Raw genomic sequence first — 27,191 nt, forward strand, 5'->3', positions numbered from 1 at the left:
TGTGCCCTCAAAGAACGCCAAGGATTACGGAGCCACGCTGCGCTAATGAGGGGAGGACAGCTCGGTTTGGATCGCACATGCCTCAGGGCCGTCCTACTCCTTTCTCCCTTATGCAGGCAGTTATCGCTTTCTGCTCCAACTATTAATATGACAGATTTTGATTCTTATATATGTGAGCTGCAAAGTTTATCCACTTCCTTCTAGGGCAAATGAGAAGAGAAATAGCTGAAATTTAATGCAGCTTGTCACATATTGGTACACCTGGGGAGGTGTTTTACAGCTCAGAACAGCCTGCAGCGCTTACCTCATTATAACTGTGTAAATGCCTTACAAACATAAAGCATTATTGTGACTGATGAAGCAAACACTGGGAGAGAACAGTACAGCATCCAGTCATTTCCGGAGTATTGAGCAATTTGCAAATATTTGTCATGACTAGCAGTCAATAGCCGAAGCAGTCAGAGGTTTTCTTGTTGTGGCATGTAGTGTGGTATCTGTAATGCTCATTTAAAAAGTGGTTTTAAAGTACAGCAATAAATTAGAGGTTGGAACATTGCTTTGGATGATGCAAACTGGGTGTTTACAACAGAAAGAGATGTGGTCTGTTAAGGACATTAGTTTGATTTTGCCTGGTGTCATATTGCTTATAAAAACAGTTCTGATGATTTGGATCAAACACTGCTGGCTCGGTCTGAAAGATAGGAGTTCTTTCTGGTTGTGGTGCATTATCAGGGAAAAAGGTGGCCATGAGAGAAAGAGGAGAGAGTGGGTGTGTCTCAAACTCTTTGCAGCCCAAGTCCCCAAGGACAGATCAATCCCTGCTCTGAAAGATATCTGAGCTGGGTGGCTGAGAGGCGCTGCACTGCACACCTTTGTCAGTTTCTGTCTCTTGTTAATGTGTATAATACATACATTAGAGGAGGTTAACACAGTGAAGCATGGGCCTGTTTTCAATCACTAAGTGATTTTATTCATTATTCTGTGTTGGAACAAGAAGGCCATCTAACAGGGTATGAACTGACTTTTAAAAACTCACTTTTACCTCCAATTTTTGACTTTGCTTCACACGTTTTTGTCCACAACATCACATTTACTGTAACTTTGCTCCCCACAAAAAACTCCTAACTTTTCCTGTTGTATTTAGCTCTTTTGTTGAGTGCACTCAAGTCAAAATTCCTTGTATGTTCAAGAGTACATATAGAAAAGCATTACTCAAGAGTCAAGTGATGATGTGAAAGTTATCTAATGTAGAGCTATTGTATTTTTTCATAGGATTACTGAACCGTCCACTTTGTCTATTGTACACAGTTTTATTCCTAGTGAAACACTTTGCGCATATATTGAACATGTATCGAAGCAAATGAATGATCTGCAAACACCTAATTGTAACAGTGTACTTGTGTTCAGCAATAATTTACTTAACTTGAGACTTATAATTTAAGGTAGATTCTTTAGCTTTTTTATGCATTTAGTTTGTAAGAGTGCTGTGACATGTTTAAAGGCCTTTTCTAAGTGGATTGGTTTGATCAGACAGCAGTATAAAAGTGTACCTGTATTCATATTTCAGTTTGTAGAAGTATTAGTCAGTTTCTATATTATTTCTTCAACACGTGATTTCAGTTTTTGTATTGATCTGTAGCACAGAGTATTTTTCTGTGTCGATTGGTTTGAAGTGTCTTTTGTTTTGATTTCACAGATGTCACACTGTTTGGTGACATCACTGGCAGTTTGCACAGCTAGGCTTTTGAATATTACATCTTCAACTCACCGGCACTCAAATGGATAGCTTTTCGGTATTGTTAACACAGTCTACGTCTTTTAAGAGCTACAGCAACTAACGCAGGTCCTTCATGTGGGCTGTGTGTTTGCTTTTGTAGCCAGCTGTGCTGTGAGGGCCGTGCCTCTGCAGACCTCCTGGAAGGTAGCAGGGTGGCGGGTGCGCTTCGAGCCAGCTGCCTATTTTTGCTCTTTTTATGACTCAAGCTGCCTAATGACAGGATACACGGACACTAATAAGTTCTATCCGTATTCCTTAGCCTTGTGGCCTGATTGGAGTTAAACGTTGACATAGATTTATATCAGTAGCAACTGCTAAAATTGAGCTATTGGCTCTGATTACAGTTGCTTATGGCTTGGCTGGGGGTTGGTATGCCAACAGAAAAATGCCAATAGCATGTGGTTTTTAACTAAATTATGAGTAGAGGTTTTCCGTCATGTTTATGATTGCACTCATGTCAGAGATGCAGGAGGACCATTAGAACTGAATATGATGAAGTCTCAGTAATCCTCACTTGTATGGCCAATGTGTTGTCGTTAAGTATATTCACTTGCCCATATGCCCAAAGAAAAGAAGTATGTGACACTGAGGCAGTTTGCATTTAAGGATTTACTGCTATACAGGCTTTATGTTTTGAGTGTAAATACAAATATTAAATGCAGTATGAGTGGTGCTTTTAGGATAATTGGTTGCAACCTTACAACATGCCAGTGAGTGGGGGGAAAAAAAGTAAAAAAAAAAAGGAATTTGTTATTCAGCATTTAATGCACTACAAATGCTGAGTAAGAAATTCAGTTTTTTTCCCCCGCTAGCCTTTTCTTAAGTGCATCACTTTACCTTCTGCAAACTTTGCAGCAGTATGGCTTAGAATCTGAAAAGGTTTATGATCCATGCCTTGTACAGCTTTCTTCAGCTTGGTGTCTATGTAATTAATTTGTTTTGCTCGCCTTTTTTTTGCACATTAAAACCAAAGAGGCTGAAAAATACTGTGTTAAACTGGTGAGAAGGAATACCGGATTTAAAATTTTTGATACAATTCAACATTAAGTATCAAATAATCCACTAATCACATACTAACTTTACAATTTCAATGTATAGGCATTTGATATGCACTTTGCTTAAGATATGGCTATCTATGAATATTATCTATATAAATTTAAATCTATAAATATAAAATGTCATGCACTGTAGTCTTTTCTGTTTGCCATGAATTGGAGCTTGTAGTGGTTCTTTAAATGCAAAACTAGTCTGTTTGTGTCTGTCCAGCGTTAGAGCTGGACAATAAACTAAATATATTGATTAACAGATATTACAAAAACGTATTAAACTAACCCCTAACCCATATCATAATGGAGCCAAGGCAGTATAGTATATTAATGAATAAAACAAGTAGTCAGTGTAAACTTTATTTTGAACAGGGTAAATGTGATTATTGTAATACAGATTTTTGGTTGCGTTGTTTAGCCCTGTCTAGTGTCCCTATAGGATTCGTATTTGAGATAAATTTCACAGCTTTAGCTTTTTCCAAATGTTTCTAAAGGAATTCACTCACTAGCATTACAGATGTGGGACAGCTGCTCTGGAGATGAAATGTCAGTTTGGCAGCGTGAAGCGAAGCTAGAGATGTTGAAGCGTTGAAACCTTTCGTCCTCCGGCACAGTAAATTCCATGATTTTCCCCCTTGTCATATTCATTTTGTTGGTGTTTGGAGGGAGTTTCTCATGCTTTGTCTTTGCTTCCAACAGTGTGTGTTGCTTGTTCAACTTCATCATATTCCTGCATGATACTTCTGCAAGTTTTGTCACATTTCGGTTATTCAAGCTTCTAACACGGATTCCTTTTCTCTAAACACTTAATTACTGTGAGACTTACTAATGAGCAAAATTTAGGTATGTATGTGTATTCGTCAGGGTGGTCTACCATCAGGTGTTGGTGAAAAGCTGCCACACCCTTTGCAACATCACACATAAAAACCACTGATGCACACAGTAATGCATTTGTAGACATGGGGTAACCTGACCCCAGCGAGCTGAGTGCCTGTCACAGCTCATTACTATTGGGGTAAAATGAAGGCTGGTAGAAGTGGTTCTTTGCTTTACTTGGAGCCTCACCAAGCAGGAAGCCCTCAGCTCAGTGCACTCACAGCAACTCAGCAAACCACCCAGCCAGTCTACAGGAGCGCAGCACCTATACCAAGCACCTACATCATTACCACAAACCCATTTGTTTCCAGGCCAATAGCTCTCCAGTATCGAAACATAACAAGCCTGACGACTAAAATAACCTAATGGTTTACCTTCATTTAATTTGAGCCTGCCATCCACAAAACAAAAAACACAGTTTTTACTTTTGTGTGTGACTGCTCATGGCTTTCTGACATTTGTTCTAACCATCTACTCAGGTGTCAAATTGTATTTTAATGTGTTTAGTGAAGGAAAGTGGCTACTAACTCTAGTTATCTGGTTAGCTGCCAGACCCAGTCAATAGAGGCCTCTCTGACTCCCAATTCCCTGCAGTCAGCACAGCAGCAATCAGCCGGCTGGCAGCATCTGCTGAATACTAATGCAATTTCCTGGTCGGTCTTGTAGAGGAGACTGGACGGCTGCAACCTGTGATTGTACCAAATAAAAACATAACTGCTGTGCTTCAAATTGATAAATTGATATTGATGAATTTAAAGACATGAATAAACATTTAAAGCAAATTGTAGTCTTGTATCAGGATTTCTATTAATTTTGTGGGTATATTGAGACACCTGTGGTGGAAATAAATTGAGCTTTATCTGCATCTATTTAGAAAAACAATCAGATTTCACACTGGTAGGGACAGAACATAATATAATGAACACAATGAAATAATCAGCTGGCATAAAAGTCTACAAACTGGGCCCTTTTCTGTCCTTGGTCTTCTGTAGTTCAGTTGACCTCATTTGTACATATCTATTGTTGTCTGTCTCTACATTAGTCTTCCTCTCAGTAGCTATTAGCAAGATACAAACATGTGCACATCCCTATCCCTGCGCCTCTTGAGCAACCTTCTCTACATTGATTTTTTTCTTACAAATTCACTTTTTCAAAATTAAAATGGATGATTTTATAGATCCATAGTGTAACCACACTATAATACGCAATATATGAAAAAAAAAATACTAAAAACAAAAATCGGACTACTCGATCAATGTCTGACTCGATCCTGGTTTTACTCACTCATGGAAATAGGCTGGATCCCAGGATATTTTTCATCCATCTTCCTCTTGCTCCCCATGTGAGCTTTGCTGGAAAATAAGGCTGAGGAAAAGTGGAGGCTGAGCGCTGAACACACACTGATGGATGATCCAACCCCAAGCCGAGCGGTGCTTGATGGCTACATTTCTCCCCTTTTTTTATCCTTGGTAGTGGAAAACATTCTCACTAAAACCAACTGAAAACTGCAAATGAAAGTTTGCAGATAAAACACTTTTGATGTTTGACAGCTTTTGCCTGAAAGCACACCTATACTATTTTCATGTTTTTGAGATATTTTTTTCTGTCTCTCTGGATTTTTTTTTTTGTTTGTAAGAGGCGTTTGCTGTGGGGCAGCTAACTAATCTCCATCTAGGTCACACTTTTTATTAACATTTTTTTGCTGATGTATTTGCATGTTCTGTGCTCTCCATACTGTAGGTGGTACGATTAAGTCCTGGTTAATTGTTTCAAGCTTTTTATAATTCACTTTGGGGGCGGGTTGAATCATGCTCGTGTTAAATCAAGCCAAATTTAAGACAACTGCAGAGGTGTTTGTACATGAAGGAAATTTAAAAAAGCAGGACAAAGAAAGGAGTTGTGCAATAGTTTTGGGATGATTGGGGCTGATTTTCAGACATGGTGGTAACCAACACATGGGTCAGATTAGATTTGTACCAAACAACACTCACTTCCCAGAAAATTACTCGGAATATCTTAAAAGATGAAAATGTATTTACTGTATTCAGGAAAAAGAGAGAAGGAAGAAAAAGTACATTGTTGACAAACACACAAGCATCCTCCTTTACTTCAAACTCACTCAGTTTTCACTTTCACTTGCTTGCCCATGCTCTCTCTCGCTCTTAGTGCAGTATCTTGGGATGTCTGATAAGTTGACTGGTGTTGAGTGACACATTTAATGCAGTTTAGAGGGGCAGGGTCATTCTCAGTCGCCTCGTTCTCAAATTCAAAGTGTCAACTCAGACAACAGAGCTTAGATGTTTCTCCTGTCTGCCTCAGTGTCGCAACCTAACTCTCATTAAGGAGTGACCTCCTGTTGCCAGCTGTGGTTTAAGACTCCTCTGCAGCACTTCACATGGCAGATATTTTGGGATTTCCTCATTAGTGGCTTTTTTTCTCTGCCATATACTTGGAAACTGTGTTTGTAGGAAATGGAAAATAATCTAGGTAAGATGTTTTAACCGAGAGGAGTTAGAATAGAATATCTTGTCAGGGGAAGTGAATGACCGTTTCCAAGATGCCTCTGAGCGTGCCACTCATATGTTTCCAGTGTCCACCACATTAGATTACTATAATTGTAATGTGAACTGTAATTGAACTGGGCTGCTCACTGTGAGAAAGTCTGTTGGTATGGTAATTGTCAAATGAATGATTGTCTAATTTCCGTCATCATATAATAACATGTTTCAAGTGCATGCTTCTATAAACACAGTGTTTCGAGTGCAACTTTTTTTTGTGTAATGCTACTGGAAAAAAAGGTGACAGATTAGTTTGTCTTTACACCAAAGTGTAAAGAAACCGGCATCTTACCAATAATGATTATTGAATTCTCTTCCATACTTTTCTGTCCTGTGAATAAGCTCCATTGTTTTTAGTTAATCTGCGATGTCAGTTTTTACTGAACTCATGTCACTGATGATGTTTCATTATCCACATCCAATTAACTCTGACCCTTTTCTCTCTTTCAGAACTCGATGAATCTTCCTCCAGATAAAGCGCGACTGTTGCGTCAGTATGACAACGAGAAGAAGTGGGAGCTCATCTGTGATCAGGTGGGCATCAGTCACTCATATGTATAATTTGATGTATTGCTGTACAAGTCACACTTTAATTGTGGCTGTATAATTACCAGAATCAGATTAGCATTAATGAAGCTTAGATATACAATTGTATAGATATAAAGTGAATTATTTCATTTATCAAGTAATCAAATCAGCCTTCTTTGCAGTTGAACAAATCTCATTGATTGTCGCACCTATCTAATCCTGGAGAACATCTGTCCCACTGCGTGTCATGACAGCACCCATGCTCCATTTCCCTGCCTTTATCCTGTAAGCCTCTCTCTGTCTTCACACACTGCCCTGGCTTCCCTGGTCAAGTGGGTTAAGTGGCTCAGCAGGGTGCACACATCAGTTACCCAGTTAAAAAACAGTTGTTATTGGTGTTTGTGCTGCGTGTAGGAAAAACAGAGGGTACATGTTGTGCAGTGAGCCATGGTCTGAGTGCTTCACTCAGCCCGCAACCTCCATGCCAGAGAGTTTTTCTGCCTCCCTGAGCAGAGAAGAAAAACGGAGACACGATCAAGACCACCACCCACTCAAACTGTATTGATAGCCACTGACCCTGAAGGGAACGGTGCCAGAGAGAGTGCCCCAGGCTGCTGACCAGCAGTCAGAGATCCTCTTTCAGTTCAGAGTGGACTCCGTGTTCCTCTGTCAAACCTGAACTGAAAAATGTTGGTTTCCCTTTTATTGTCAGTGAAGCAGTTTCCAATAACGTTGCCCGTGTTCCTCTGTCAAACCTGAACTGAAAAATGTTGGTTTCCCTTTTATTGTCAGTGAAGCAGTTTCCAATAACGTTGCCCAGTGACTTTGAAGACAAGCAGCTTGGTTTCTTGATACTTTCTAACTTACTGAAAGAGAAGACAATGCAAATACGCTAAGTGTACTCTGTCCATGTGAATCCATGTTTAAAATGGCCAGTAGTATCGGACTGACTATATAGCATTGTAAATCCTTTACAGGTCAATAAAGTGTCAAAAGGTTGATGTGTGACATCAACATCAGAGAATATTGCTAAACTAGTCCTCCAATGTATTTATTCCTCTCTTGTTTTCCCAATAAGCCCAGACCCATGACAGCACAGGCAGCCCTGGGAGTAAAGTATTTTCTGTGTCATAGCTACAGTGAATCTCTTTATGCAACCATGGCAACAGTGATGGGGCAGTGATGGAGGGAGGCAGAGATGACTGGTACATCCGCTTTGAAAAGCCCTGCAAACGCTGCCAGAGGTTGACATATTAAACATTTTCCAGGCAATTATGGGGATTCCTGAAATAAGGAGGATGATCTTAATGTGAGCACAAGGTTAAAACGTATAGAGAAGAAAGGGATAGGATGAAGTCATCACTGTCAGACCCTGAGACTTCTCATAATCCTCTGGCTTTTGTTCATTCGGATGGGTCTTTATGTGTACTACTTGAAAGCACCTTGTCTGGCAAAGAACTGCTTGCCCACTTTCATGTTAACTGTTCTTTCATCTCTTGAGTCCCTTCTGAACTCCTCAGGTGCAGAGGGGGATAGTGTACCTCCCATTTAAACCAAAGCAGCTCCCTCAGACAAACTGTGTAAATGTCATAGAGCATGTTGGAACATGTGCTCCTAAAAAACAGACTCTAAAGTTGTCTCACATTTCTTTGCATGCAACAGGATATACACTTGTCAGCTCATTTACTATTTTGCAGACTTGCAGATAATTCATTAACAATAAAAGGCTCACAAAGGGCCGAGCCGTCTGTCTGCCTGCCGCTGTCAGCTGTGTCCATGAGGGCCAACTGTCTTTCCTGACGCCACTGTCGTCTTTCCTGTTTTCATGCGACAGATACACTCTGGCAGTGATAAATGTGATGTTGCTGATAACACAGCGTAGCCCAGAGCTTTGATCTGATATCAGTATCTGTATGCAGAGTGCGGCCCAATGACATAAACACCTTTTACAATACGTGATACAATTTAGTAGCCTTGCAGTGAATGCTACCGTAACAGTATGAAGCTGATACCTAGACTGTCAGAGCTGTTGAATGAGTCCTGTGGTCATTTTTATACTGTAGTTTTTGATGCTGTTGAATTGATTCCATTTTACTGCATTCCTGCTAGTTTGTCAGTTCTTTGATTAGAGTACTTGAAAGGAACAACATGCCTGTGACCAGTGTCCATGGCCCCTGTCTTTATCACAGAAGGCAATCACAGAAGGCATTCTGGGAAATGAAGGATCAACAAGTAGACAAGGCAGGTTAAAGAATCATGGTCGCATTAAAACAAGTGTAATAGCAATTGTCCATCCATCGTCAACCACTTATCCTGCATACAGGGTCGCTGGAGCCAATCCCAGCTGACATCAAGCGCAAGGTCACATTGTGAACACAAATGAGCAATAGGTGGGAAGGCATTTAGGGATCATGTTCTTGTAGCTGCACTTGCATCTCCTTCTTGTTGGTTAGGGCGACTGAACAGTGTGGGGTTGGATCTGGCACGGATAGTGAGGCTCATTCTGGTGAAGGTTGTCACTGGCAGGTGAGGGCATGTCATGTTTGAAAATAGTGTCACTGTCTACACTGTCCGCAAAGAGACAGAGAAGTGAACAAAGACAAAAAACTGGAGGAGAATGTGACATTCCCAATTATGGAAATGAAAGTGAAAATAGAAAGCCAAATCCAGCAGACACAAAATTGCGACAGTGGCACAGTGTTTTGAATTCCCCCCTGGAATTACTTAGTTAATGGATTACAACCTAAACAATAGCAACACTTGCAGTGTCTTTTTTTCCCATGAAGGATTTTTTTATCTCAGCGAAAGTGGCCTTGTTTCACCTCCACCATGAAACACTCTGTTGGTGCTGTTTGAACAACAAAATAGAATATGTAGAAAATGTGCATTGACTCAGGAAACCATTGAACTACCTCCTGGTATGTGAATGTACAACTCTCCTTAAACTAATTAGCAAATGTTTGACTTCTTACTGTACTTATGGGTCTTTAAGGGAAAATGTTTTTCCATGAAATAAACACAAAGAACTAACACACAGAGACAGAATCCTTATTTAGATGTGCATCTCAGATCTTTGCGTACTCTGGTACGCCAAAGATGGATGATATGTACCAAAAAGAAAAAGTCTAAAGGTAGACTTTTCCTTGAGGGCAGTCAGTTGTCTAGCTAATGGTTTAATGCCTAATGCCTACATCATATGAAATATACACCCTGTTCAGTGTCTCACTCTCTGATGCAGTGCATTGTGGGAAATCACTAAACAGAACCATTCATGCTTCTGTGGTTGGAGCTCAGCCTGATCCAAATACGTTTTCCCGCTCAACACACTGATCCAAATCCAGCACTAATCTCTTGTATTTATATTTAGAGCACAATGAGGAGGGATTTGACCTAAAACCTGTTCCTGGCTGAACTTAAGACCCGTACCCACACGACCATACACGTTTGGTCATAACCCCCAAGCAGGTTATACTTCATAGCACTGTAAAACTAATCACGATCATTAACAGCGAGATTGTTTATGACCCCCTGCAGGCTTACGAGCTTAACAGTCAGTCTCGTTGCTTAGTGTTATCGGACTGTGACCAGTTATCTGAAGAGTTCATCATATTCCTTCTCTTACCTGTCCGTCAGCTAAACACCTTTTGATGCAGAAATCACTGTTAAGCTTTGACTATTTTGCCAATAGGAGAATGGAAATATAGTGACAATTCATGTTGTTGTCATGTGCCAAACATCTACTCTAACAAATATTAAATTTGTAGTTACAGTACAACTGTCTACACAAGAGCCATTCTTAAAGTTCAGCACAGTTATCTTTGAATGAGCCCAGATGTGAGTTTTCTGAGAAGTAATGCTGATCTCCAGTCAGATTAACAAGAAATTCCCCTAAACTGGTCCACCGAGTGCGGCGTCATTACACCCAAGGTATGAGGTCACAAACAAAAGCATGTGACCTCATACAAGGGCATGTCCACTATAGCAGGTTCTGAATGGAGGACTCATTGTTATTGTCTTTCTGCCTCTAAAAGTAAAACCTAATCTGGTGTTTCCATTAACTGACTGATGACTCATGATGACGATGTAATTTACTCAAAGCCTTTTCAGTTTTAATCTACTGGCTTTAGTGTCAACCATCGTTAACTGTTATTTTTTTATACAAAAGTACAGAACTGCCAGAAATTATAACTAAAGTCATGATGTTACTGTAAATGTAATTTCTGTTTTTGTTAGAACAAACATTTTCAAATGTTAAACTTCCTCTCTCTGAGTCTTCTTGCTCTGTACCCTGTCATCTTCTTTCTCTCATCTGGTTTTCCCTTTCCTTTTGCTCATCTCACTGTTTTGTTTTCCTTTTTTCAACAGGAGCGATTCCAAGTGAAAAACCCACCTCACACGTACCTCCAAAAGCTGAGGAGTTATCTAGACCCCGCAGTCACAAGAAAGGTGAGCACCCTCGCTAACATGCTATCCTGTTCCACCGGCCTTGCTGTTCCACTGCCGCAGCTTTTCCTTCCTCTCTGACCCCTCTATCTCTTGTCCAGGATATCCCCACAGCTGAGGAAAGATTGCACACAGTGCTTCGGGAGCAGACAGCTTGGGAGCTTTAGTTACAAAACAGTCAACAGTGTGACTTGGTGAGAAAGGAGACAGTTGTTTATCTGGAACGCCCAAGTTTGAGAAACCTCTGCCCAGCTGAAATGTCATTATGCAAGACAATGAATCCTTACCAGTCCCTAGCGGTGTTGTTCTGTGGCTGACAGCGCGCTCTGACCTTTCTGTAAGGACGAGTAATAGGGAAAAAAAAGTTGCTTGAAGGCAGAGGAGAGAATAATAATGTTGAAGACAGAGAGAGATGTGGTTTGCTAATTGCTAAATAGACATTGCCCTGCAGCATGGCACAAGCTAACAGGAGATATCAGAAGTGTCATCTAAGAAGCCAGCTCTAGCTGTTTCCCTGGCTGCTTAGAAGGAAGCAGAAGGGAGTAAGAGGAGGGGCTCCATGAAGCATCAGCCAGCTCTCAGGCTTAGCCAAAATTAAGTCTTTTTGGCCTGGGTGAGAGAGCTGTGGGAGAGAAAGTGCTGGGAGACCGGACTCTGTGATAAACAAATTAACCAATAGACTCTGCCAGAATAACAACAAATAGCTGAATAATTCAATTTGCACTGATTGTAGTTAAAATTTGACATCACAATAAGCCAGCTACAGCAGCATGAACAGAGCTATAATGGCTGTGGAAAAAAAGAGAACAATGGCACACATATCACATAAACTCCTACAAATCACAGCACACACAGAGTTGCTGAATTACATTTCATACAGTACATTTTGTGGGTAATCAGGCCTGCATTATTGTTGATGTGCAGGACAGTGATTCCCAACTGCTGTTAGCTCAGTCGGGAATTCTGCAGTTTTACCAGTGGTACGTGAAAAGATTGTGGAGTAGCTTTACTTCAGCTATTACAATCAGCTATAACACCTCAACACCACGTGCTGAGATATGAGAGTATAGTTATTGTGTAGAAATGTTGAAGAGTTAGCTAAAAGTAATGGATAATGTGTAAAACAGTCCAAAGTAATGGTAAATGGTTGAAATAGATAGCTACAAGTAATGGATAAACAGTATAATAAACAGTTGAAATTTTGCTGACAGTAAATAGTTAAAATAGTTAAAAGTAAACAGTTTGCTAAAGTAACAGTGGAAATAGTTAGCTAAAAGTAGCATTTGGTACTAAACGTAATGGACAAATGGTTAGCTAACACTAAACAGTTTACTAAAAGTAATGGATTAACAGTGGAAATAGTAGCAGTTGGTAATGTTACAGTTGGCTACAAGTAATGTATAAATGGTTAAAACATCCAGCCCCTCTTAGTGGAAGCCGTTCAAATGCAAACTAGACCAAACCACAAATCTATACATTTGGTTCAATTAATAGCGCTAAACAACATTTTAATTTAAAATCATTTCCAATCAACACATTTCATGAAGAGTGCTGTCCAACATTTACATTTACTCATTTGGCAGACGCTTTTATCCAAAGAGACTTACATTTGAGGAACAACATACAAACATCAATAGAACATCAATACAGCAAGAGATCTACACCTGACAATACAAACCAGTAAGAGCAGCAATAAATACTAATAAGAGCTAATAGTATGTATGGCATAAATGGGGTAAATACTTTACCCCGATTGTCGCGAATTTGCATCACACCGCTTCCATTCAGACTGCAGCCGAGATACTGTATGTATTCCCCCAATGCCTGTGTGCATATTTGATACGTACCTAGGAACCATAAAAGACTTCTTGAGTTCAGAGACTGCTACACTCCTGTGGTTCTGATGCATAATGTAATGCCTGACAAATTACATAGGAGATCTGATAAGAGCAGGAAGCAAGGGGAGACTGACGCAGGTTAACGCAGACAAAACACTGTAAAGGTTAAAGAGAGGCAGTGCGAGTCTCAAGGTTAGAGACGCAGACTTACAGCTGTTTTGAATCTCTAGACTGGCTGTGAAGATCTAGATGGAATAAGTATTCATCGTCCCTGCTTCTTCACCTTCTGCTGAAGTGCTTTTGAGCAAGGCACTTAACGTCCAACTGCTCCATGGGAGATATCAGTGGCTATCAGTATGTGCAACAGTACCCTTTTGCAAATTTCCTGTTTTAAGAGATTTAGGGTGTATAAATGGGTTTTTGTGCGGTTTGGAGTGTTTGGATGTAATAAATGGAAGGATCATTTCCATTTTAAAAGAATAACTTGACATGCTCTTATTTACTTATTTTCTGAGAGTTACCTGAGGAGACCAACACCACTCTTATGCCTGAGTCTGTTAAATATGAAGCAACAGTTAGCCTAGCTTTGCAAAAAGACTGGAATCTGAGACATAGGGACTCTTGTTCTGTCCAAAGGTAATAAAATCTTACTAGCAGCTCTAAAGTTCACTAATTAACATGTTTAGAGCTGTACAAAGAACAGAGTGTAAAAACAACAAGTGGGTGAGTTTTAGAGGTGCTAGTAGGTGGAATTTTATTTCACGCCTGGACAAAAACAGCCTGTTTTCAGTGTTTAAGCTAAGCTAACTCCTGATTGTAGTTTCATGTTTAGCTTACAGATATGAGAGCGCTATCAATCTTTTCAACTAACGCTGGGGAAAAAATGACTAAAAGTAGTTTCAAAACGTCAAACTATTCCTTCAAGAAGATGGTGACCATGTTTTAAGCTCTCGGGGTGTAAATAAGCCCAGCGACCCTGTAAGCAGGATAAGCGTTTGACGATGGATGGATGGATGGATGGATGGGTGTAAATAAGCAACGCTGTCATGGCTGAAGGACCTCAGACAGACTAGACAGCATGTACTAATGCTTGTTTGTCTAACAGAGCTGATCTAAGTGACGTCCTCCTCTTTTTTTGGGGATTAAACTCATCTGTGGTCAGGTCTATATTAAACCACCCTAGATTAGACTTGCCCAAACCTCCTTTTGTTTATTTATCATCTTGTTTTTAATGTATGTTCTCACTGGCCGAGACACGTGGGCTTTTTGGGAAAATCTGCCTGTCCTGAGTTGCCTCTTGATCAAAAACTTGAAGCAGACAAGGAAACAGGAAATGCACGAGAGTAAAGTGAGAAGGGCAAGGGAGAGGGAGAGAAGAAGACTGAAAAAGGGAGAGAGGGTAGAGGGGGAGAAAAAGATAAGGACAGAGAACGAGAGCAAGACAAAAAAAAAGAAGCACAAGAGAGCACGGGGGAAAAGAGAGAGTTATGGGCTTCTTTCTACATTCTTGCTCCATCCCCCTTTTCTTCAAACTCAAAACAATTGCTACTTTGTGCCGCTGTGAGAGAGCTGGAGGTCATTGCCTCTGCTTTCCATAGGCAGGCTCCGGTGCATTCCTCTGGGCAGCTCCCAGCCAATAGGCAGCCAAGGAGGAAGAGCTCCAGTCCAACTAGTCCCCAAGAATGTATCAGCCATTGATTTTTTTTTTCCCCCAGGATGACCCCTCCTGAGCTCACACTCCCCAACGCCCCCCCAACTCCTAGTGCTTTCTCTCTGCTCTCACTTTCCCCTTTCACAGCTCCCTCCCTGTCTCCTCCTCTTTTCCTCCTTTCCTCCTCATGCCGTCTTCACCCCCCACCCCCACCCCCCACTGTCGGCTCTTCTCTCTTCCTGCTCTCTGCAGCTGGTAGTACTTAAAGTGTGGAGTGTAGGGCGTTTGGTGGGAGAAGAAAGGGGGGTGCCTCTGGGAGCCTGCGCAGTACCCTTAAATATGCTCCACTTTCCACGCAAACACACAAAGGGCTCCTCCCTAATAAAAACACTCTGTTTCTCATCTCCTCATGTGCCAAACACACCGCCCAAGCCCAAAGACAGAGACTAGAAAGAGAGAAAGACCCTAGCTATGGGAACAGCTCTCTTCTCTTTAGATGTTTAATAATAGGTTAACACAGGGCTGAGCTCTGTTTCCTCCCTGATACAAACGCATCATAGAAAGTGATCAGGCCCTCTATCCCTGAGTGGATACTTGGACTCTTCTCTTCTCTTCTCTTCTCTTCTCTTCTCTTCTCTTCTCTTCTCTTCTCTTCTATATTAACTTATCTATTCTCTTATATATTAAAGACAAAGTGCCAAAAAAAATTGACTTGGTGATTAATCAGTTCTGCAACATAGTTGCAGATTAAGTTTCAGTTGATCAACTTATTGATTAATCGACTACAAAACCTTTTGTATATTGTTGTAGAAGGTTCGACTGGGGACGTCTTGATTATTTCAAATCGTGACAGTGAATGGATTTGTTTGGCCTGGGAAATTATTAGAAACCATTTTTATATAAAAATACCTTCCCTGAAATTACATAATTTATAATGTTTTGAATTTTTAAGGACTTGATCTTCTGTTTTTTCTCCTTTTGACTTAATGTAATTTTAGGTTAGTGACATTTAAAAAGCAGATTTTTTTTCTCCTCTCATCTGATACAACAGTTTCACTCCCTCTCAGGGATTTCCCCCTCCTGCCTGATCACCACTGGCCATTCACGTTGCTTGTTTTGTTGCTGCGGTTGTGTAACAGCCTGAAGGACCTTTCTGTTATCGGTTTTGCTGATCACCTCATGTCAAGAGGATGAAATCAAAGAGGAACCCGCTCACTTTCCCTCTTCTGTTGTTTTCCATTTCATTCACTGGCAGCTCATACCTTCATGCACGTCGCTCACACACTTCTCTCTTATTGCTGTAGCCACAGTAACAGGGCCGAGAATGTGTGGTGTGTGTGTGTGTGTTTGTGTGTGTGTGTGTGTGTGTGTGTGTGTGTGTGTGTGCATGTGTGTTTGTGAGGCTGCTGGGTGTCCTGGTGGGGCTTGAGAGGTCACCAGTTAGGTTGCTTGATTTTATCACAGTCCTATCAGCAGGGATTACTGCTATATAAAGACCAACGTGAGCAAACAAGATAGCGGGAACTATTCCATATTTACAATTTCCAATGAGTCAGCTCGCCTTCTGTTTTAGTCTGTTGAATAGTTACTGGAAAGTAAAAGGCCCGCTTTAAAATCTTATGAGAACAACCCAATCCCAACTTAGAATTTTTTTTTTTTTTTTGTAATTAATGCACGGCTTGCCTGCTTTCACATTTAAATGTCACTGTGTGGTTGCGTCTGTTTGCTTGACCTTTCTGTCAGAAAACGTTTTCTCGAGCCAAAACATCCTTGCCCTACCACTTGATGATTTACAGTTCTAGTAGTATGATGAAATATTAACTACCCCTCCCCCCTTTCTTTCCTCAGAAATTCAGACGGAGAGTTCAGGAGTCCACCCAAGTCCTCAGAGAGCTGGAAATTTCGTTACGGACCAATCATATTGGGTGAGTCACTGCAGGATTGTGTAGCTCTTGTGCTAGCATTGAATGTCCCGAACTGCTGGCTGTATGAGTTTTCAGGGGGAAAAGTCTGACATTCCAGACACCCGGAGACGCAGACATTGACACTAACCACCACCACCGCCATCCCCCATTCATCTCTGGGGCTCCGGCCTAATATTACACAGAAAGCCATGTGGGGAATGGAGAAAAGATGAATCCATTAATTGTTTGGGGCGGCTGACACATGAACAGACTCTGGAAGGAAAACACATTTTTCTTGCAGTAGTTGAACTGCTCAGCTTGACACTTAAGTGTGTCAGTCTGCCATCCTGAAGAGGTATTATGGATGTTACTAAGAGGGCATGATTTAACAACAGATAAAAACACTGGAGGATTCAGGTGTAATTCCAGGTATTCCAGGTTAACAAGCCTTTGCCTGCTGCAACTGGTAGTGATTAAGTCCTGTACAGTCATCCTTAAGGAAAGATCAATATCTCAATGAGCGCCACACAATGCCTCAGTGTTTTGTCTTGCTCTAGATCACAGGGCTCGTCTCTGTGATTAAAGACGCTGATAGTTAAAGACTGTGATGGATTGCTCAACACCATTAATGAGGCCTACATTCTGGCATCATTTATAAAGGCAAGTTCTAAATGAATATACAGCATGGGGACAGAAAAGAAATTATTTCATTTTATGTTACGGTCAAATTGCAGTACACAAGAGACATTAGGCACAGTACAATATAAGTGTAAATAATAGTTTATCAATTAGCCTTTAATTCACTTAACGATTGGTGTGCTTTCATATCTATTTCAACATAAAAGAACAGAAAGCTGGCTTAATTAAATCAAATCAAATGTACAGTAGCAAAACAGTTCTTAATTCATGCAGTATGACAGAAACGGGACAAAATAGTGGCATTAAAGGGAACACTACCGATTTTACACATTAAAGTGTGTTTACAGGTCTTGGAGGGCACTACTGCTGCATATGTGAAGGAAGTTGTATAAAGCCTTTTGTGGCTACAGAGGGAGCTGCACAAAATCTGATGTGTTACCTCAAGTGATGTTATGTCGGTCAGGGCAGAAGACTTCAAGTTTGAAAATAAAAATGTCTGGGGATGTAGAGTCAGAAGGAAGTAAGCTTACCAGACCTCTGTAGCACATTCCTCATCTCTGCTTGAAGATAGCAGCTCGTGGCTACATTAGCCGCTACTAGCATAACATCCAAATCTACAGCTGAACTGGCGGTGGTCTGGTTGCCTTGTGGGTAATGTAGGTGCCAGGCTTTGAAAAGCAAGATGAATACATGGAATAAAAAAGACAATAGATCTGGTTCTTGTTCTGGTTTGGATTTTTTTTGACAGTCCATCATGATTTTGACAAGTGCAATGTTCTGTTAGTGGCATAATTTCACTCTGAAAAAAGAATGACCTTGTTTTCCAATGATTGTTGATTATCAATCATTTCTTACTTACATGGTTGACAGTAGAGTTGGTATATGTGTCTATAATTTAGGAATTTATTACATTTACCAAAGATTACTTTCCCAGAGTTTGTTGGGATTCGTGGTAAGGAGTGGTTCAAAATGTACTTGCATGTTCAAGCACATGATTCTATTTATATAAATTAGTATATGCATGGTTTCAGCACACCAACGTGTGTATTGCTGTTGAAGGTGGGTGGTCACAGGAAATATGGAGACCCTGTCAGGGACAGGGAGAGGTATCCATGAGAACATCTGCTGGCCACAGACAGCAAAGATGCAGAGATACACCGGTTATACAACCATCACATGTTCTGAAATACTCACACACGTTATCTAAACTACATCTCTTATTCCCTCTGTTCTTCTTGTTTTCCTCCCTCCCACACACACATATTACTTTACTCTAATTAGTCTATTTCACACAAATCATCTGGTGTTTCTGACAACACTGTCTCTCACACTCCTACACACTGATTATACACGGATCAGATTCTTCTCTGCAAACCAAAATAAACTTAAACCACAGCCAGAGATGTCTGGCCAATCGGTTGAGGCACTGTTTACATGGATTAATTCTTTTTAGAGACCCTGTGTTGGTAAACTAGATTACATAAATAATCTGCCTAATCTAGATTAGACAATTAAGCATTACCATAATGGCAGAAGGACCTGGAGAGAGAGATAGAGATAGTGGGGTAGGGCAAGATGTCGCCCACTCAGACAGTGAATAATTAATGCTTGTTTTCAGAGGTGAAACAGAGAAATATATCTATATCATGTAGGCTTTGTATAATGGGCAGATTGTCCCCGTAGGAACACTGCTGATAATAACCCCGGCTCCCTGCCTGCCTGCTTCTCACATGTTGCTCAGTGGTCAACAACATGTGGTGAATGGGAGGATTGTTAGTTAGTGTCCTGTGGTAATGATTACCATGTGGCCAGACAAGGCCACACCTCCAACCCCTTTTAAAACCACGACGGGCCCCACCAGGCACTGCTTTACTGCCCGCTGTCGTTAGTCTTACTCGCTCCTATGGAGTTACACCACAGGGGAGCTGATAAAGAAGCAGCTAGTGGATTTTTAAAGCAGTTTAGTCTTACATCTTCATCAGCACAGTACCAATCAAAAGCCTGCCTTTGTGTTATTATGTTTATGCCCTGCAAATTTCTCTAATCACTGAGCAATCAGGCCTGTCGAAGCAGTTGGTGCACCAATAAAAAGAGACAGGGCACCTTCATAGAACGCGATAAAATAAAGATGTTCTGTGATTTGGCTCACACTGCTTATTAAAAAAAAAGCACATGTCAAAGGTAGCGGGAGCTTTCCTGTGAAAAGCTTGGCATTTCTGTGCAGAATAAAAAATGAAAGCATGCAGTATGCTGAATGGGTGGCCCACTTCAGTGCCTGTAAAGAAGGTGAGAAGGGGCTTTTGATCATTCTGGGGTTTGTCTTTGGAGTTAGAGTGTGTGTGTGTGTGCGGTACAGAGATAGAGAAAACAGGCAGAATGTAATGCAATTCTGTATATGTGTGTGGATGCTGGTGCTTTTGCAAACACATGCATGAGTGATATGTTTGTTGCTCTAAGCCAGGAAGCTTTGAAGTTTTCTCAAATGGGTCATTACAATTCTTCTTGGCAAAGGGAGGGCGAAATCGAGGGAGAGAGGGTGAATAATCTGAAAACATCTGTATACCAAGGTCAGGCATGGTCCAAGCCTGCATAGGTTACCACGCATTATATACTATACAAATAATCTCAAATATCTTCATTTTCCAGATTATTAGTCATCACATGACCAAATAATTAAAAAAAATGTTGTGCAGTGTGTGTGTGTGTGTGTGTGTGTTAACATTTTGTGAGGCATGTTGATATTAGACATGTTAAACATAGATACTTGTTGAGATGCACTGGCGTAGTTAATTAAACACATAGTATATACAAACAAACGGGGGAAAAAATGGAAAGAAAAGAGAAAAAATAAGAAAATACAAACCTTCCATCCAACCACATTGAGTGCTATCCCTAGAATGGTGTCATTAAGACTGAGCATGGCTTCCAAGTTTCTTTCTCAAAGCAGTTTTTATTTTTTATAATTTTTTTTATACACGTGTGAGGTACTGGTCACACTCCCAATTTTTTCCAGACTCTAAAAATCGTTTTTATTTTTAGCTGTGATTATCCCAGACGATGAGTTTTTGTTGGAATCCATTCAACTAATATAAAAGATGATTCTGGTTCTAACTACTGATCAAGTACATTTGAAAGTGTACCTAGAACTCTACCCAGATTTTATAAGAGTTGTTGCACTGATAAAACTTTTGTTAAACTTGTTTTCACCTCTCTTCAGGTGGGTAAGAGAATTCTTAAATGAAGAGAACAAAGGCCTGGACGTGCTGGTGGAGTATCTGTCTTTTGCACAGTATGCCGTCACGTAAGTCACTAACTCTTTCTCTCTATACCAATATAGTCTAGATGCAGAAGTGACAACCAGCACAATGCCGCTATTCTGCTCAGCTGCTGATGCATCTCACACAATACCACCACCACTGCTGCTGCCTGGTTGTCAGAAACACTGAGTCACTCGGGGCCCATTGCTGACACATTGGCATCGTGTATAATACCAACCATAGGCTTCTATTCATAGATTGATGGTGTGATTATTAGTCAGTCACAAGGTCCCTATTCAGGGCCAAAGAGCCACGCAGTTAAATTTTTTTATTCACCGCCCCCCCCCCACACACACACACACTTCACCATATGTTATTATGGTCTGTCCACATTATGAATGGTTAGCCGTAAAAGTGTGTTTACCCAGAGTACCACTGCAGCAGCATTTAAAAGTCATGGAAACGAGCAGTCAAAAAACTGAAATAGATCATAACAGGTTTGGCATAACTGCCCGCTCTTTCCAAGGTTTCTGCCAAGTAAAACAAAACATGAGACCTTTTGCTTACCTATTATGTCTAAACCAAAAACTTTTAGCGGTAGCACTGGAGATGAGCACATTTTCACCTCTGCCAGCAATCATTAATATTAATGCCTGACCAATATATGAGACACAGTACAGGTATATGTGAGATAATTACTTAGTTTACAACAGATGTATCTGTATTTTTTTATATATATCTATATTTAATTATGTTAGCTGCTGAAGGTATAGACAGAAGTGTATGCTTAGTGGCTCGCTAACTTATGAGGCATATTGAGTTTAACTTATGGTCAGTACAGGTGACATGTTGGTTACCTTAGCATTTTTGTCATCTTAGCTAGGCTATCTTAGCTAGACTGGTTGCTGGGCCACTGGTTGATAAGGTACTATGACGACTGGCAAGGAAAGGCTTTTCGCTAGCACATGTAGCATGTGTCAAACTGGTCTAACAGATGTTATCTAAACATTGTACTGTCATGTATTAAATAAAGCTTATTTTCAACTTTGAAATGTTCCACGTCAAACATACCTTTAAGTAAGAACATTTTAGGTATTTTTTTTGTTGTGTTTAACAAAACAGATCATGGGTGTTTATATTGTTATCAAATTTATATTGGTATAGTCTGGCTTTAATACCAAGTAAACGTTTACTGTCTTGGTTTCTTATTTTCTGTCTTGTTTCCATGGTGCAACAGGTTTGATGGAGACTGTGTGGAGAACAACCCAGAGGCTGCGATGGATAAGTCTAAGCCCTGGAGCCGCTCTATAGAAGACCTGCACGGAGGAAGCACCCTGCCGTCTCCCATCACTGGGAACGGCATCACACGTGCTGGACGACATTCCACAATACGGTACGATGCACACACTTATTAATGGTTAAAAAGATTCACCATTATTCATGTTTGTTGGTGTAATTTGTTGCTTTTACAAACAGCTTTTCTAACACTAACCTCCCCCCTCCTCTTTTACCTAGTGTTAAGCTGGAACAATGTGGTTGTATTGTGATTATTTTGAGAAGTCACACATTTCATATGATGCATCAGCAGCCCCTTCATGTGGTCATGAGGTTTGTAAGACTTTAAATGGATTAAGAAACATTTTTGCCGCAGGAGTCAAATACCATTTGTCTGGATTTTTTGGATTGTCAGACTCGGACTAGTTTTACACATGATTGACAGCAATGTCAATTTTTTTTCATGTGACAGATGATGCAGCTCTTTTATGGGGCAAATCTTTTTTTTCTGTTTTGTTTTTATGAACACCAAACAGACCATTTTAACTCCAAATCCTGTGCACAGAGGATTTCACAGCAGTTAATTCATAAGCCTATGCTAATATATGCTCTGAAGCACAAATCCCATTCAGTTGTGCATTATTTCTCTAATCCTCCCTGTCCTTCTATTGATGTTTTGGTACAACAATCACCCTTAGTTTTCTTGCTAAGATAACACATGAAATAAGTCAATGTAGCGTACAAAAAATTTACATCTTTTGCATTCCTGGATTACAATTATTTAGACTCAAACCCATGTTTGCCATCACTCATAGACATGGTGTGTCTTGTTTATAAAGCCACACCTATAATTTGTGGTTTAGTAGAAAATCAATGCAAACTTTATTTGGAAAACTTTTGTGGGAATGTCTTTGGTCTGTCAACAAAATTATGAAATTCTTGGACTAGAGTTTGCAGCAGTTTGCGTATTTGATTTACGTATATTTACTGTGTGAGGCAGACATTTGAATGGTACGTTTATAATATCAATATAGGCCCCTAAGTGACCCCTACATCACATCACCACGCATATGCTGCCTCCAAATGTACCCTTGTTTCATCACTTTCGAGCATGTACAATGTGTGTTATATGTTATATGTCCGAGTGTCCTCAGAGAGGCTGACTAGTCTTCTGTTCTGTCCTGGTGTTCCTCCATAGTCGTCTGCTCTTCTGTCTGCCAGTCTTCAACAGAAGGCAGGTTTCAGGTTTAATGCACATTGAGCTTCCTGCAGCCTCTTAACCCTGCAACCCTGCTCCCTCCCAGCACACCCCCACACATGAACACACACTCACATACAAAATCCCTCTGCCTCATTGTACATTATACCTCCCTGCTAGCACTACCCGGTTTATTTGTCCCGCTGTCTGTGTCGGGGATGTGAATTATTTGTACTACCAGCCTCCCCCCCTGCGCTTGAGACTGAATTCTCCTTTCCTTGGAGCAAATGGGGTTTTCTGCACTTATTGTTCTTGCCTCTGTGCCTGTGTGCTGCTTGTGTGGCTCCCTATATGCCATTCTCTGCAGAAGCTAACCTAGTTTCTACAAAAGCCGTGTAAAAGCTAAGGCTTTTACTAGCCTACAACCACTAGGATAGATTAGGTAGCCTCCAAAAGTATTTCTGTATTTTGGATGCATTATCTGCTTTCCTACTTAATAAGAGATGTCACACTAATTATGAAGCATTTGCTTTGGTCTACTGTCTACTGTTTGATAATTCTTGAATGTCCATTATACAGAATATTTGGCCCTTATTGTGTTCATATGTCTATAGATTAGCTTAAAAAGTGTAAACTTATCCAACAACTGGGTGTCAGATTAAGATTTGTATGTGTTTTCTTCAAACTGCCATCTTGAAGGACACCAAGCACACTGAGCTGTCCAAAGTGCTCCCAAATAAGACGGTATGTCTACAGAGCTACATGTAGATGGCTAGCAATATGTAGCTGTGTTAGACCTGTATAGTATAGCCTATAGTTATAGCTGCAATGTTTGATGTTGTTCTGTGGTGTTATTTAGAAATTGCTCTGTTTAATTGTGTTTTTAGAAAATGGTCAGGAAGTTCTTGCATTCATGTTTTGTGACCAGCAAGGCTCAGTACTTTCTCCACAGCGCTCCTCACCTCTCTTCTTCCTTCAGTTTTGGATGCCTTGGAGTCATTTTCAGTCTGGGACTTTGACAAACAAATAAATAAGTTTGTTAAATCCAGCTTCAATCATCAACATAATGTTTCCACATAGAGCAAAATTCATTGACCATTAATTAAAGACCATTTTATACCTTTATTGGATGGCTAGGGGGAATGACATGTGACAAAGGTCGCTTGCCAGACTCGAGACGTTGCCATTATATAGTCAGCACCTCAGTCCTTCCCTGCTCTATATTCTGTTCAATCAAGCCCTCTGGATCAACTGTATAATATATAAAATGTTACATAAAGTTTAGTTGAGTCATTTCCTATCCGGTCAATGCATTACACATTACGTAATCATTTATCATTACCTTTGTTTGAAATTAAGAAATATTGTTACTCATTTCCTCCTTATTGTGCCACACCTCAGTTTGGGTGTTGAGGGAAAGCCCTGGATAAAATCCTTTTAATATTACTTTTCACCACAATGACGATGTCACCACATCTTTGAACATGACATGCAGAATACTCACCTTTTTTTAGTTCACTGAGAGCAATGCTTACATTCATGACAGTTACACATTCACACTTGCTTCCCAGTACAACCATTCTGAACTGCTGGCCATTGAGCAGCTCCACTGAAGCACTTGGGGTTCAGAGACCTCCGTGGTGGTAATGAGGTGGGGGTAAGCGCTGCTTCTCAATTTCCTTACTCAGATTTATTAGGAGATTGAACCGATGACCTTCCAGTCGCAAACTCTCTTCTCTAAGCTTTAGGTCACCAGTGCCTCCTATACACAAAACATACACTTGTGTGAGCACAAACAAAAAATTAAATTGAACTGGTTAAACTTATTTCAATGTGAATTTGTAAAGTAAAGAATTAGTGAAGTATTTTTAAAACGAATTCTTAACTATCTATCTAGTATTACTTGAAAGCTCTAGCCTTTTTCTGACAAGCAAACACACAACATGTTGTGACTCACAGAAGAGTCACGCCTTCAGACATTGGAGCTGACACGAAGTGGCGTGTCTATCAGTAGCCTGAAGACACATTTTTCCCCAGAACGCAGGCCGGTAATTGAACCTTGTGACAAAAGTCTGAAAATAAACCGTTTTGCGCTGACTGAATCTGCGTATCATTCAGTAATTCTGCTGCTCCAGCATTTCTCTTGTATTGTGGGAGCTGCTCCAGGAGAAAAGGCCTTGGTTTTTGTCCACATAAAGTTGCACAATCACTGTGCTGCATGCAAATGACTGGATTCTATTGTGTTGCTGCAAGTGATATCTTTGTGAAGGACATAAAGTTAAAACAATTGAATGGGGGCATCCTGTGGCCCATGGCGAGGCTGTAGATTATATGGCCTTTGTGTGTGTTAATGTAAGGTGGTGTGGCAGTTTAACAGCCTCCCTATGTGAAGGAGGTGGTGTGTGATGGAGGCTCATTCACAAATGGCATCTGTTTTCTTATTTATCCAAGGTTCTTGTTTGTGTTCAGATGCTAATAGACTCAACACGTCTTTTCAGAAAACAGTGCAATTATCACTGACTTGTTTTTGTCTTTTCTATAATTTGTTTTTAGTTGCAACACACTGCCGAGCCGGAGAACTCTGAAAAACTCCCGACTGGTATGCAAGAAAGACGATGTCCACGTCTGCATCATGTGCCTGCGTGCTATCATGAACTACCAGGTCAGCCGCCTGCTCTCCCCAGAGGACATCCACACGGACTGCATGTCCCTCTGGACTAAAGCAGACTTATCTAACTGAAGCCAAATTCAATTTGCTCCACTGCTAGTTCTCAATGTTTAATTTATTATGCAGAGGAATGCACCTCTTGCTTATTCAGTGGCTCCTCTTCTCTGTAAATTAACTTGTTTGTCTCTGTCTTCCTCCCTCTCGTTTGTTTTTCATCTTCCAGTACGGCTTCAACATGGTCATGTCACACCCACATGCTGTGAATGAAATTGCATTGAGTCTCAACAATAAAAACCCAAGGTAAGTTAAAGCAAAACATTACAAATACCAAAACTCTAAAGATTGATCTTTAAAGAACTAAATAAGTAAATACACAGAAGATAAAAGAATTAATAAGACATTTGTTATATTTGGAGCTTACTAAATCCATAATGAAACCTTCAGAGTCCAACATTAGCCTCAGTGCACCTGCACAGTCTGATCCAGAGTGAGTGTCTTTGTAGCTCAGGGGCACATTCATCCTGACAGACGGGTCAGGGCACTGCTGGCATACTCCACTACACTGGCAGCTGCTTACTGAGACAGCCACCAGAAGGTGTGTGTGTGTGTGTGTGTGTGTGTGTGTGTGAGAGAGAGAGTTTGGATGGATGTGCTTTCACTTCGAGCCCTAGGCTCAAGGATTTCCTCAAAAAGTGGATGTGAAGTCACTTCGAGTCACCTGTCACATATCATCTCAACCAGGCAGTGAAATCCTGCATGAATGAACTGGAAACTGGACGCACAGGATGTCGCTGTCCTGTGTGCTCCAACACACACACACGGATTAGGCCTGGAGTATTCATTTTTTATATGTGCCTTTTTAATCCGTTGGATAAGATGAAAATGTGGAGCTCTTTTATTTATTTTTCCTCTCAGGCTGCAAAACTTTTTCAGTGAGTTATTTAAGGCAGACCACATATCCTTGACCTGTCAGCATAATAATACATTTTATAACGTGGTTGATTAATATTTACAAAGATTTATAAATTTAAAAGGACATCACGTGTAATACACACTGTAATTGCTATGTGGATCCAGTCTACACAGGGGTTTCAGCATTGACAGGATCTTAAATTACACTGTTTTCCACTTTGTTTGCTCAGTGTTTAAGTACAGGTTTGCTGCAGCGCTGGCACTTGTCATTTACTAACTATTGCTGCCTTTATTTTCTCCCTGTTTTACAGAACTAAAGCTCTGGTCTTGGAGCTCCTGGCGGCAGTTTGTCTCGTGAGAGGAGGCCACGAAATAATTCTCTCTGCCTTCGACAACTTTAAGGAGGTATGAGCTGCACGGGAGAGAGGAAGTGGGGTCTAAGGAGACGAATATGTCATTACATTTTCGACTGTACAATTTTCAAACAGTGACTCAGCCCTGGAGGAATGCTCCTCTGGCACATTCCTCATACCTGCAAAGGGATAGCATCTAGGAATGAGCTATTTGTCGAGAGATTACAGACCGTTGTTTAGCTGCATAACACAGGAGGGACCCACTCAG

At 40.6% G+C, this 27,191-nt stretch overlaps 1 protein-coding gene across 9 annotated transcripts in view; it reads left to right on the forward strand.

Moving 5' to 3' along the window:
• fmnl2a (formin-like 2a) overlaps nt 1-27,191 on the forward strand; it is a 60,217-nt gene that overhangs the window by 13,016 nt on the left and 20,010 nt on the right. For all 9 annotated transcript variants that reach the window (XM_046055097.1, XM_046055101.1, XM_046055099.1 and 6 more), the window contains exons 2-9: nt 6,708-6,791; nt 11,151-11,231; nt 16,566-16,642; nt 20,478-20,561; nt 21,755-21,910; nt 25,544-25,652; nt 25,882-25,958; nt 26,882-26,975. In XM_046055097.1, the coding sequence (XP_045911053.1) occupies nt 6,708-6,791; nt 11,151-11,231; nt 16,566-16,642; nt 20,478-20,561; nt 21,755-21,910; nt 25,544-25,652; nt 25,882-25,958; nt 26,882-26,975 (762 nt within the window). The remainder of the gene's footprint in view (nt 1-6,707; nt 6,792-11,150; nt 11,232-16,565; nt 16,643-20,477; nt 20,562-21,754; nt 21,911-25,543; nt 25,653-25,881; nt 25,959-26,881; nt 26,976-27,191) is intronic.

Source organism: Micropterus dolomieu, linkage group LG07 (assembly GCF_021292245.1).
Source record: "Micropterus dolomieu isolate WLL.071019.BEF.003 ecotype Adirondacks linkage group LG07, ASM2129224v1, whole genome shotgun sequence".
In the NCBI taxonomy this organism is placed as follows: Eukaryota; Metazoa; Chordata; class Actinopteri; order Centrarchiformes; family Centrarchidae; genus Micropterus; species Micropterus dolomieu.